Below are 13,762 nucleotides of genomic sequence, written 5' to 3'. Positions count from 1 at the left end.
AGTGTCTCTGTGTGGTTGCCTGAGGTGATGAGTGTCAAAGCATCCGTGGTGAATGAAATGTCAGGTAGTTCTTGTCCGTTGAGTGCATTAACAGAAATCGGGTTGGTGAGGGGTATGATGGGAATCTGCAGCTTACGTGCTAGTGACAAGTCCATGAAATTTCCCTCGGCCCCAGAGTCCAGAAGTGCATGACCGTTGTAATGCCGGGTTGCCCATTGCAGTCTCACCGGGAGGAGAGTGGAGGAGGTCTTGTTGGTGGAGATCCCGCCCGACAGTAGCCTCCTGCTTACTGCCGAGCTCGATCTTTTACGGGGCAGGTGTTGATGAAATGACCAGTACCACCGCAGTAAAGGCACAAGCCCCGGGATCTCCGTCGTTCTCTCTCCTCCCGGGAGAGCCGAGCTCTACCCACCTGCATGGGCTCGTGATCGAAGGTGGGGCTGACCGTATCGCTGCCACTGGCTCGAGGTGCTGGAAAGGTCTCTGGAACCAGGGTCCTGCTGAAATGTTGATCCACTCTCTGCAGTCGAGCGTCCACCCGCAGGGCCAACTCGATAAGTCCGTTAAGATCCTTAGGAAGATCCAGGGCGTAAATTTCTCCCTGGATACGGTCAGCCAGCCCATGCAGGAATCTGTCCCACTGCGCCTCCTCGTTCCAGTTACACTCCGCGGCGAGAGTACGGAACTCGATCGAGTAATCGGTAACCGATAGGGCTCCTTGGCGAAGATCAGCTAGTTGACGTGCAGCTTCTCTTCCGGCCACCGCTCGATCAAATACCCTCCTCATCTCGGCCGCGAGTGACTGGAACGAGGAACAGCATGGATCCTTATTTTCCCACACCGCCGTCCCCCACTGGGATGCACGTCCAGACAGAAGAGTGAGAACTAGAGCCACCTTGGCTTCCTCTGAAGCAAAAGTCTACGGTTGCAGATCAAAAAACAGAGAACACTTGGTTAGAAATGCTCTACACAGTTGTGGTTCACCATTGTACCTCTCAGGTGCAGGTAGTCTAGGCTCCGGTGGATGGTTTATCTGCGGCGGAGGGGGCGGTGTTGGCGGTGTGGGCGGCGCAGTGGGAGGCGTAAGATCTTGAATACGCTGGGTGAGCTCGGATACCTGCGCTACCAAGGCTTGAACCGCGCGTCCAGTCAGGTTCAAGTTCTCCTCCTGCTGGTCCATCCTCGTAGCACTCCTGGACAGGAATTCAGCCAGGTCAGAGTCTCTTGCTGCATCCATCGGGTCAGATCGTTCTGTCACGTGAAATAAGGACAGAAGATGCAAGTGCAAGAAAAAGGTTTATTGAATGACACGTAGTCAGAGATCTGAAGCACACAGTTGATGGTCCCTGGTAGCGCAGGATGGCAGATGGGCAACCCGGATCCCGTGGTGTGAACTGGTGAGCAGAATCCTTGAACAAAGCTGACGGAACACCCAAACGAGTCCACAAAGTGAAGAGACGAAACAGGATCCTCAGACGACGACAGGCAGAACGAACTCGAGGGAAACACCACACCGGGAACCAGGACACCAACGAAGACCAACTACACAGGAGATAATCCCACAACGATCTGACAAACACAAGACGGAAACAATGAGCTTATATAAGGATCGCTGATCAGAATCAGCTGGCGCTGATGACAATCAGCGGCTGATCAGCGACCACGCCCACCCACACACACACAACACAAACACGAGAAGGAGTCAGTGAATTCATGAACCGTGACAGTAAGCTTTTGGAATAACAAATTTGATGATATACGGGAAGATTTCTGGCTCTTTTTATCTCATAAAAGAGTTGAAGTCTCTATTAAAATTATTCACAATTGCTACCCAGTTAATTATAAATTTGCTAAATTTAATAATAGTATTTCCCCCTTGTGCTCCTTTTGTCATCAGGTCGATGAGACAATTATTCATTTATTTTGGGAATGTATATATTGCAAAATCTTCTGGGTTGACTTTTAAAATGTTGTATCTTTAAACTTATAAGCCCCAAAATTTTTGTTTTTTGGTGAGTCTCTTAAATTAGACCCTTATATATATATATTTTTATTCTTAACTTGCTACTTTTTCTTGCCAAATTTTATATTCACAAGTGTACATTTTCAAAGAAAACTCCTTTTTTCATTTTTAAGAAAGATTTTGATATATATTTAAATTTTTTGAGGGACTCTAAAAACTCTGCTGCATGTAAGACTCTGCAATGGTGTCAATCTGTTAAGCTATAGTTTAATATTAGCTTATTCTAGTTTCGTGTGTACGCAGATATTTCTTGAGACAACGCCGTGTTTACGTAATTCTTTTTTAGAACGAGGAAAAAAAAACATCGGGTAGGGAAAGCTCTGGCTTCACAGAGATGATTAACTAGATGATTAACTAGGATGAAGAGCTGTGATGATAAGTGTTAGTGTCCATGGTGACTGATGAGTGGTGGGAAACTAGAACAAAGGAACACATGTGATGAGTGATAACCAAAACAAACTGAACATGCCTGTGACCGTCATGACTTAACTGTAGATATCTGATTAATTTTTTTGTACTTTATCTTTCTGCTTATCGCTTTTGTCTTCCCAGAGACTAGCCGGAAGGGGAATAGATGTACACCTTTCTGGAGAAGGAAAGTTTAAACTGAAAGTAAGCGATTTAAATAATATTTCCATAAATGGAGAGAGTTTTAAGGGGGAAAAAACTCAGCAAGGATGCATTAAATTGATCAAAAGCGACAGTAAAGGCATTTATAATGTTACAAAATGTTTTTTTCTTTAAATAAAAACTTTCTATTCATCACAGAATGATTATCACGATAACCACAAAAATATTATTGAGCAGCACAACTTTTTTCAACTTTGATAATAATAAGGGTCACACTTTAGATTAGGGTCCAATTCTCACTATTAACTAACTATTAACTATGACTTTTGCCTCAGTAAACTACTAATTATTGCTTATTAATAGTAAGCAAGGTAGTTGTTAAGTTTAGGTACTGGGTAGGATTAAAGGATGTAGAATATGTTCATACTTTATAAGGACTAATAAACAGCCAATATCCTAGTAATATGCATGCTAATGAGCAAAAGGTTAACACTCAGAATTGGACCCTAAACTAAAGTGTTACCATAATAAGAAATGTTTCCTGAGCACCAAATCTGCATTTTAGAATGCTTTCTGGAGGATCATCTGACACTGAAGACTGGAGTAATGGCTGTTAAAATTTAGCTTTGCCATCACAGGAATAAATTAAATTGTAAAAAAAAAAAAAAAAAAAATCAAATAGAAAAATATATATATTTAAATTTTGAAATTTCACAATATTACTGTTTTACTGAATTTTGATCAAATAAATGCAGCCTTGGTTGAGCGTAAGAGACTTCTTTCAAAAACATTAAAAAAGTCTTACTGACCCCAAATATATAAATGGATACCACAGCTGTGTTATGTTTCATGGGGATTTGTGTTACTGTAGGTGGCAAAGACTTATTATGCTCTTAAAGAAGACTCCAACTGTGCTGATTTGTCAATACATGTGACTGTAGAGGGAAAAGTGGAATACACAAGTGAGTTATGAATTATCCAAGGCAAAATTGAGACTTAATTTAACTACATTTAACATTTAATTTTTCACTTATTATGTGACTGTGCAATAACTGTGCAATTATTCTTACAAAAATCTATTTTTAGCTAAAGAACGAGAAACGTCTGATTCCAAAGAGCACTCTAAAAAGTCAGAAGAGCAGAAGGGAAAAGAGCACTCTAAAAATTCAGAAGAGCGAAAGGGAGAAGATCACTCTAAAAAGTCAGAAGAGCAGAAGGGAAAAGAGCACTCTAAAAATTCAGAAGAGCGAAAGGGAGAAGATCACTCTAAAAAGTCAGAAGAGCAGAAGGGAAAAGAGCACTCAAAAAATTCTGAAGAGCAGAAGGGAGAAGATCACTCTAAAAAGTCAGAAGAGCGAAAGGGAGAAGATCACTCTAAAAAGTCAGATGGGAAGGGAGAAGATCCCTCTAAAAAGTCAGATGGGAAGGGAGTAGATCCATCTAAAAAGTCAGATGGGAAGGGAGAAGATCCATCAAAAAAGTCAGATGGGAAGGGAGAAGATCCCTCTAAAAAGTCAGATGGGAAGGGAGAAGATCCCTCTAAAAAGTCAGATGGGAAGGGAGAAGATCACTCTAAAAAGTCAGATGGGAAGGGAGAAGATCCCTCTAAAAAGTCAGATGGGAAGGGAGAAGATCCATCTAAAAAGTCAGATGGGAAGGGAGAAGATCCATCTAAAAAGTCAGATGGGAAGGGAGAAGATCCATCTAAAAAGTCAGATGGGAAGGGAGAAGATCTCTCTAAAAAGTCAGATGGGAAGGGAGAAGATCCATCTAAAAAGTCAGATGGGAAGGGAGAAGATCCATCTAAAAAGTCAGATGGGAAGGGAGAAGATCACTCTAAAAAGTCAGAAGAGCAGAAGGGAGAAGATCACTCAAAAAATTCAGAAGAGCAGAAGGGAGAAGATCACTCTAAAAATTCTGAAGAGCGGAAGGGAGAAGATCACTCTAAAAAGTCAGAAGAGCAGAAGGGAGAAGATCACTCTAAAAATTCTGAAGAGCAGAAGGGAAAAGATCACTCTAAAAATTCTGAAGAGCAGAAGGGAGAAGATCACTCTAAAAAGTCAGAAGAGCAGAAGGGAAAAGATCACTCAAAAAATTCAGAAGAGCGGAAGGGAGAAGATCACTCTAAAAATTCTGAAGAGCAGAAGGGAGAAGATCACTCTAAAAAGTCAGAAGAGCAGAAGGGAAAAGAGCACTCAAAAAATTCTGAAGAGCGGAAGGGAGAAGATCACTCTAAAAATTCTGAAGAGCGGAAGGGAGAAGATCACTCTAAAAATTCTGAAGAGCAGAAGGGAAAAGATCACTCTAAAAATTCTGAAGAGCAGAAGGGAGAAGATCACTCTAAAAAGTCAGAAGAGCAGAAGGGAAAAGAGCACTCAAAAAATTCTGAAGAGCAGAAGGGAGAAGATCACTCTAAAAAGTCAGAAGAGCAGAAGGGAAAAGAGCACTCAAAAAATTCTGAAGAGCGGAAGGGAGAAGAGCACTCAAAAAATTCTGAAGAGCGGAAGGGAAAAGATCACTCTAAAAAGTCAGAAGAGCAGAAGGGAGAAGATCACTCTAAAAAGTCAGAAGAGCAGAAGGGAGAAGATCACTCTAAAAATTCTGAAGAGCAGAAGGGAAAAGATCACTCTAAAAATTCTGAAGAGCAGAAGGGAGAAGATCACTCTAAAAAGTCAGAAGAGCAGAAGGGAAAAGAGCACTCAAAAAATTCTGAAGAGCGGAAGGGAGAAGATCACTCTAAAAATTCAGAAGAGCGAAAGGGAGAAGAGCACTCTAAAAATTCAGAAGAGCAGAAGGGAAAAGAGCACTCTAAAAAGTCAGAAGAGCAGAAGGGAGAAGATCACTCTAAAAAGTCAGAAGAGCAGAAGGGAGAAGATCACTCTAAAAAGTCTGAAGAGCAGAAGGGAAAAGAGCACTCTAAAAATTCTGAAGAGCGAAAGGGAGAAGATCACTCCAAAAATTCTGAAGAGCAGAAGGGAAAAGAGCACTCTAAAAATTCTGAAGAGCGAAAGGGAGAAGATCACTCTAAAAATTCTGAAGAGCAGAAGGGAAAAGATCACTCTAAAAATTCTGAAGAGCAGAAAGGAGAAGATCACTCTAAAAATTCAGAAGAGCGAAAAGGAGAAGAGCACTCTAAAATTTCTGAAGAGCAGAAGGGAGAAGAGCACTCTAAAAATTCTGCAGAGCGAAAGGGAGAAGAGCACTCTAAAAATTCTGCAGAGCGAAAAGGAGAAGAGCACTCTAAAAATTATGCAGAGCGAAAGGGAGAAGAGCACTCTAAAAATTCTGAAGAGCGAAAGGGAGAAGAGCACTCTAAAAATTCTGAAGAGCAGAAGGGAAAAGATCACTCTAAAAATTCTGAAGAGCGAAAGGAAGAAGATCACTCTAAAAATTCAGAAGAGCAGAAGGGAGAAGATCCCTCTAAAAAGTCAGATGGGAAGGGAGAAGATCTCTCTAAAAAGTCAGATGGGAAGGGAGAAGATCTCTCTAAAAAGTCAGATGGGAAGGGAGAAGATCCATCTAAAAAGTCAGATGGGAAGGGAGAAGATCCCTCTAAAAAGTCAGATGGGAAGGGAGAAGATCCCTCTAAAAAGTCAGATGGGAAGGGAGGTCCCCTCAAGTCGGTCACTGAGAAGACTGAGACAAAGAAGAGACAAAGAAGAGACTCCATGCAAAACATGCAAAATGATGTGGTCTATACGGTGTGTGTCAGGTGAGAAAAAGATACTTCTGACAAACATCAGTCGTCTTAATCATAATCTGCTTTTTTAAAGGTTTATTAGAATCATCTGTCCCCTCACAGGCACACACAGGGGAGGAAACTCTCTGGAATGGCCATTGCTGACATTACTCTACTTAGTGGCTTTGATGCAATCAGTACAGATCTGGAAAAGGTCAACCCTAATCTTATCCAATGACTTTTGACCTTACATGGCATTTTGAAAGTATTTTTAATTAATTGTTTAAATAAGTAATTCAAATAATGATTATATTTTCATTAACCTGTTGGCATGTTTTCATTTAAAATATTTTATAATAAATAAATAAAAATCTTTAAAGGTTTAAATAGATATATATATATATATATAATTATTTGTTTATTAAATGTATAAATATATATTTAAAGGTATAGTGGAGGATTTTCTTTTTCCGGGTGGATCATCAAGACTATTGGTCCTCCCAATTGTCAGTCATTCTGGTGATATGTTTACGTAAGGCCGTCGTACGTGCTCGTCCCTAGGTAGTTTTCGCTTTCTGTGCATGCGCACTTTCAGGTGTATATGTGTGGTGAGCTACGGTTTCAGCTATTCATTGAAGCTCGCCGTTCTCACCGGGTTTTTTCAAAATGTCTGAGGGTCGCAAGAGAAAAAGTTTCTACGAATTGTATGACAAGAAGAGAAAGGCCTCTGAAGAAAGAAACAAGACCAGAGTGTTTTTGGGAGAATATTTCACATGCTGGCGTGCGCTAAAAGCACAGGTTGGGCTTCCCACTGATGCCTCAGTCGCAAAGTTTCTACTCGACAGGTAAAGTTTGGCATGCTATTTGGAGAAATCCATTTAAAATCACTGCTAGTAAAAGTTAAAGGATAATTCCGGTATTTAACACCTTGAGTCTATTTTGTAGTTTGTTTTGGATGAACTAGAGTGGTAGACACAGAAATTTTGACGATGGGTCCTGTCTCGACTTTTTGACTCTTTTAGAATCGCCTCTGACCGCTTCAGAGTTGCTGTCTATGGACATGCACGAACATGTCCTTAAAACAACCCTTAACGTTCATTTTCAAAACTGTGCAACTCACCGAGTGGTTAGTGGTGTTCGTTGATGAATAAAAACAAGTAGCGTAGCGAAATACAATTTCTGTCGTGTTTTATTTGTCATTTTGTAAAATCCCATTGATTTCTGTTGGAGGACTCATTGATATTACTGCGCTACCGGAAACGGAAAAGGGGGCTGTTTACATTTGGTTGTAGTCTTTTCGCTCGGTTCTCCGTCTCTCAGAAGGCTAGCGTGAGCAGAGCAACTCATAGGGGCAACTGTGCTCTATGCGCTAGACACCGAGTTCCGTACAGCGTCCTTGTACGGCAAAGTGGTTGTCGCCATCAAGTGGTCGGGAGTGTGCTAACGCTTCAGACTCAAATATCGAGCGGAGGTTTATACGCGGTTGTGAGGTATCTGGAAAAAATTGTTCCACTGTAGCAAATAACACGGATTGAAATCATACATTGCGCCGAATCCGATATATTTGTTTTTAATCATCAACGAACACCACTAACCACTCGGTGAGTTGCACAGTTTTGAAAATGAACGTTAAGGGTTGTTTTAAGGACATGTTCATGCATGTCCATAGACAGCCACTCTGAAGCGGTCAAAGTCAAAAAGTCGAGACAGGACCCATCGTCAAAATTTCTGTGTCCACCACTCTAGTTCATCCATAACAAACTACAAAATAGACTCAATGTGTTAAATACCGGAATTATCCTTTAATGTAAGCTATGATTAGCGATGCTAGCCCTGGCACAAGTCACGCACCGCGCAGACACGGTATCTAAAGAAGACTAAGACTAAAGTAGCCTTATGAGCAAATGGTAAAAGGTATCACGCTGAAATGTTCTAAAACCTTGTGTGTTCATTTTTGATAATTCCAATGTGTTCACCATAGTATTTATTACACAAATGCAACAAGCTACTTCTCCATTACAGATTAATAGGCGTTCCCTCTCGGGAGCAGGTAGAGTGTTGCGCATGTGCATTTTTTCAAAAAGTGGAGAGGGCGGTTCTTTTCTAAAATTCAGGAAAATCCTTCACTATACCTTTAATTATTTGTTTATTTAGAATTGTATATTATTATAATATAAAGTGTGTAATCTAGACTTCCTCTGTTTTAATATTTATCTGTCTGTATCTTATGAAATGTCTTTCTGCATTTTGCTTTCTTCGTTGATTCAAATTTTCTCTTATTTTCTGTAACTTTCTCTCCAACAGCTGAAAAACCTGGTGGACAGATATATTTCTCATTATGAGCTCACACGTGGAAGAGTGCTGTTGTACTTCAGTGAGGTGACATGAGCACAAACACATAGTCATAATTAATCATATCTCCCCATACATTTTTTTTTTTAAAGTCAAACTTGTATTTCCTTCAACCCTCAGATAGATGAAGACGGGACCTGTATAGCATTCGGAGCTAAGCAAAGTGTGCCCATTGGATTAGTTCAACCAGCTCCTGCTACATTTTATGATTACTATGAACCAGGCAAGCGGTTCCTCCATTTCACTTCAAATGTACAGTATTTTACCGGACTGTGACATTTAATCTTGTTAATGAATAAATATAATTTGATAAATATTTAATAAGGGAGCATAATATCAAAATGTCAAGGTGTTATAACTGTCTTGATATAATAATGAAGATAAAATCTTATTAAAGAGATGAATTCTGAAAAGATAACATACATTTTTCATATGTAAAAGTTTTTTTGAGGACATTATGATAAAAAACATTTGAAGTGTGTGTGTGTGTGTGTGTGTGTGTGTGTGTGTGTGTGTGTGTGTGTGTGTGTGTGTGTGTGTGTGTGTGTGTGTGTGTGTGTGTGTGAGAGAGAGAGAGAATATTTCCTTTTCAATTCAATTCTTACAACACAATATTTGAGTTATTACATCAAACCTTTTCTTTAAAATAGTGTAAAAGTTTTGAAAATCATTTGAAACTAACATGAATATGGAGTACATATCCAAAATCTTGTTTTAATCTAGATATTCGAAAGTATATAGATAACTATAGATAAACCCCCCTAGATAACTAGATAAAATAACTAGATAAAACTAGATAACGAATAGTTAATAGTTACCTTTTCTTTATTGTTGATGATCTGATTTGTCACTGATGTAAATATCAATCCCCATCGTTTTCAGACAGGAGATGTTCTGTGCTGTACAGCGCCCCCAAGAGGAGCAACATGGTTTATGCCCTGTGCTCCGATGATGTGTGCCAATGTGCAGAAAGTAGGTTCTCGTAATTCGTTTACCATTCAATAAATTACACCCATTTTAAAACCAGTTAGCATTTCTACACTACTCCAATGATTGTTAATTGTAGAATTGGTTTGATTTGTATGCCATCATAAAATCTAATGGTCTCTGTGTCATCAGGGGGTTGTTTCTCCGAGAAGAAAATCACTGAGATGAAAATCACTAAAAAGGACAGATATGATTATGCTTGTTACAACTCCAACAATGACTATGGTTTGTGACCCAAATTTATACAAGCAAACATTAACAAAACCTAAAAGATTTTTGCGGGTCAAATATTTTCAATAAAGCAGATATGCATATGCACCTTTACTAATGCATATTCTTTTTCTTACAGCATTTGAAGTCATTGTGGATTCAGTAACTGAAGAGAGCAACTTTATCTTGTATTCAACATCTGTAAAGGTGGTCCTCCAATACAGTAAGTAATTATCTTTTTGTTATTTTCCCTAAAAATAATAGCAAGTTCATTAGAGTGTCACATGCATTACAGTAATTATGAGCAATATAGAGTCACGAGCATTTAAAAAAATTAATTAAGAAAGGACACTGTGCTGTGCTTGTTATTTTATAAATGCTCAACTAAATTAAGTTTTTAACCTCTAAACCTCAGTGGGAGACTTGGATGTGAACCCAGGCAGCACACGGGTGTTTGCCAAGAGAAAGCACTGCAAAGGTGAGCTGAAAGAGGGCGAGACGTACCTCATCATGGGCAATGATGGTCCCACCAAAGACTTGAATGAAAAGTAAGTCATTTTAAATTTTTTCATTTAGAAGATGTATTTCTTATTGAAATGTGAAGTTTGGGTGGGACATATTTCGGTATGATTTTCTGTTTTCTGGATATTTAGAAAAGTTCCAATAAACTTAGTATATAAATAATTATTGCTGTCAATCAATTAAAAAAATAATTATAGATTAATCACATTAATCAATTAATCGCAATTAAAAACAAATTTTTATACGTTTTTAATATGTTTAATAATGTAATAATTTCACAGTTTATCTCCAAATTAATATAGAAGCAACAAAGACGCTATATTTAATGGCATATTTTTATGAATGAAGGCCAGTATCACTGATACTAATACAGCTAGTCTCCCCCATTTTAAAACATTAATTATTGCCATTCAACATTAGTGTTGTAAACAGTTTGTATACAGTAGTTATCTCTTTTATTTGTTACATTTATTAGGCTTCAAAAAATATAACAACTTTTAATTTAAGTGAACTTCAAACAATCCTCACATAAACCCATAATAAATATCATATTTACCTGTGCCCTCTGAAATATACAGAGATTGAATAAAGTTCTCAAACAATCTGCACTGCATAAATTATAAATTAAATATAGATTAGGCTTATCCTTATTAAAGCTACAAAAGTTCTTTTGTCAAGAGCAGTGAGTGAATTCCTCTGTTACCTTTGTTCTTTGATTAACTTTACTGACAGAAAGCATTAGTGATTGCTGTCACTTTTTAAAACCTGCCGCTAAGATCACACACGTGTCTCATTCACTCTTAACGTTCATTTAAGACTGCTCTTATGAGGATACTCGACAAAACTGACATTTTGGCATACATGTGTGTATTACTGTTCGTTCAAGCGCGAAAGAGAAAGAGACATGACATTCACAGACAGCGCGCTCTCTTTTGTATTGTCACTCTTTAAAAGCGTTTGCGTGAATAAGAGTGTGATCATATAACGTAAAGCTTGCCAAAGGATGATAAAAAAATGGATGCTGCGTTAAAGGGATAGTTCACCCAAAAATGAAAATTAGCCCATGATTTACTCACCCTGAAGCCATCCTAGACATATATGACATTTTTCTTTCAGATGAATACAATCAGAGTTATATTAAATAATGTCCTGGGTGTTCCAAGCTTGATAATGGGAGTGAATGGCTGTCTGTCTTTGGATGTCCATCAAAGCATATCTATTCGTGATTTAAAGTGCTCGAAACGGCTCTGCGGGGGTTAATAAAGGCCTTGTGAAGTGAAGCGATGCCTTCATGTAATAAAAATATATCCATATTTAAAACTTTATCAACTAAAATAGCTATCTTCCGGCAGACGGCCGTACGCATCAATTTGCGGCAAAAGAGTAACACTTGAACTTGACGCACAATGTAATGATGGCAAATGATGCCTCTCGCGGTTCAAACAAACAGGGCCGGGCAACCGCATTCGTTATTACGTTGTGCGTCAAGTTCAAGTGTTACTCTTTTGGCGCAAGTCTACTTGTGTATGGCCTTCTGCCGGAAGCTGGTTATTTTAGTCCATAAAGTTTTAAATATTTATATATTTCTTACATGAACGCATTGCTTCACTTCAGAAGGCCTTTATTAACGCCTGGAGACGCGTGGAGCACTTTAATCATGAATAGATACGCTGTGATGGACTTCCAAAGACAGACAGTCATTCATCGCCATTATCAAGCTTGGAAGAGCCAGGACATTTTTTTATATAACTCCGTTTGTATTCGTCAGAAAGAAGAATGTCATATACACCTAGGATGACTTGAGGGTGAGTAAATCATTGGCTAATTAAAATTTTTGGGTGAACTATCCCTTTAAACATTTTAACATGTTGAACTGGACAAAAATCAATCACATGCCTTAACGCGTTGACAGGGTTGACAGCACTAAAAATAATATCATTAATTTAAATAGTTAAATTATTTCCATACTTTCCTGGTTTATACACTAGCCATTTAAAAGTTTGCGGTCAGTAATTGTTTGTTTTTTTAACAATAATAATAATAATAATACTTTTAGCAAGGATGTATTACATTGATCAGAAGTGACAGCAAAGGTTACAAAAAAAATTATTCCAAATAAATGCTGTTCTATTGAACTATTCGTTAAAGAATCCTGAAAATATGTATCACGGTTTCCACAAACTCACAGCAATATAATGCAGTCATGGTGAACATAAAAAACATTTTAAAAATTTTTACTGACCCCAAACTTTTGAACGGTAGTGTACATGTAACAAATTCAGATCTGCTTTAATACTAGAAAATAACTTAATACAATATCGTATTAAGAAAATAACTTTATACTTGGAAATATACAGTAGCTGCCTATACATGAAAAATGTAGGATCCCTTGCATTTAGATTATTATATTTCAGGGTCTTTGACAAAATTGGCATCAAAAACCTTGAAAACAGATGCACTAGCATATAGAAGACCTTAAAGCTAATAGACATTAACTCTTTCTCTCTCAGCATGCAGTACCTGTTGGATTCAAAGACATGGGTTGAGCAGAAGCTATCAACCTCAACATGCCAAGCAGCGGTCAATAGTATTTACTGCACGGAACAGAATGATTTTGTGAAAAAGTACCAAGTTGATGGGTGTGTAGTCTGAACTGCAATTTGGGGAATTGAATAATTCCACATGTAACTACAGCCGAGGAGGAATCTACATGCATCCCTAAATTGTAAACCAGCTTTTGTAAACAAAGCTCATCTTTTTATGCTACAGATTATGATAACTATAAACCTGTACGACATGCATATGCTTTTCTGTTATCATGTCTTAAAATAAACCTGCTTACAAAGCATTTTAATGTACGTATCTTCAAAACAATCACAATAGTGCATTATTTCCCGCCCACTTTTTCAGCTGCATTTTGTTCCAGAAGTATTTTTTTGTTTACGTGTTATAAGGCATAAACGATGCCAACCAGCTGTGAGGTGAATCACAACATCACAAACCTTTCTTTGAAGCAAAAATGTAATTGAAAATTGGAGAAAAAGAACAAAACCATTAAGTCAGTGACAAATCTCGCCTGAGAGCCCAATCACTTTGAATGATAACAAAACAAGAAAATGGACATTGGCGAGTGAGATTTGCATTGTAAACCACTCCCCGTGCCACGTGTATACAAGGAAGTGTGCAGCAAGATTTTGTTGAGGAGCCGAGACGGTGTCCAGGCCGTTCAGCAGTTGCACAGGGATTGTTGTGACGGGGCGAAACGTATCCATTCCCTCCTTCCGGGAACGGGGGATACATTAGTAATCAAGTCAAGTCACCTTCATTTATATAACGCTTTTAACAATATAGATTGTTTCAAAGCAGCTTTACAGTGATGATAGGAAATTAAAGTAACAGATTGTTTTGGCTTTACAGCA

At 38.4% G+C, this 13,762-nt stretch overlaps 1 protein-coding gene across 1 annotated transcript in view; it reads left to right on the top strand.

The window, feature by feature from the left end:
* The window catches only part of LOC309483075 (uncharacterized protein), a 105,201-nt gene extending 92,059 nt beyond the window's left edge, over positions 1-13,142 (top strand). The window contains exons 32-42 of the mRNA XM_082148719.1: positions 2,576-2,635; positions 3,465-3,555; positions 3,680-6,305; positions 6,396-6,486; positions 8,577-8,651; positions 8,745-8,847; positions 9,507-9,596; positions 9,744-9,836; positions 9,961-10,044; positions 10,237-10,369; positions 12,854-13,142. Of these exons, the coding sequence (XP_082004845.1) occupies positions 2,576-2,635; positions 3,465-3,555; positions 3,680-6,305; positions 6,396-6,486; positions 8,577-8,651; positions 8,745-8,847; positions 9,507-9,596; positions 9,744-9,836; positions 9,961-10,044; positions 10,237-10,369; positions 12,854-12,995 (3,588 nt within the window). The 3' untranslated portion in view covers positions 12,996-13,142. The remainder of the gene's footprint in view (positions 1-2,575; positions 2,636-3,464; positions 3,556-3,679; positions 6,306-6,395; positions 6,487-8,576; positions 8,652-8,744; positions 8,848-9,506; positions 9,597-9,743; positions 9,837-9,960; positions 10,045-10,236; positions 10,370-12,853) is intronic.
* Positions 13,143-13,762: the final 620 nt, after the last annotated feature.

This window comes from Leuciscus leuciscus (genome assembly GCF_965113295.1).
Source record: "Leuciscus leuciscus genome assembly, chromosome: 20".
In the NCBI taxonomy this organism is placed as follows: Eukaryota; Metazoa; Chordata; class Actinopteri; order Cypriniformes; family Leuciscidae; genus Leuciscus; species Leuciscus leuciscus.
Note: the sequence above shows the minus strand (reverse complement) of the source record. Positions and strands in the feature narration are given on the sequence as shown.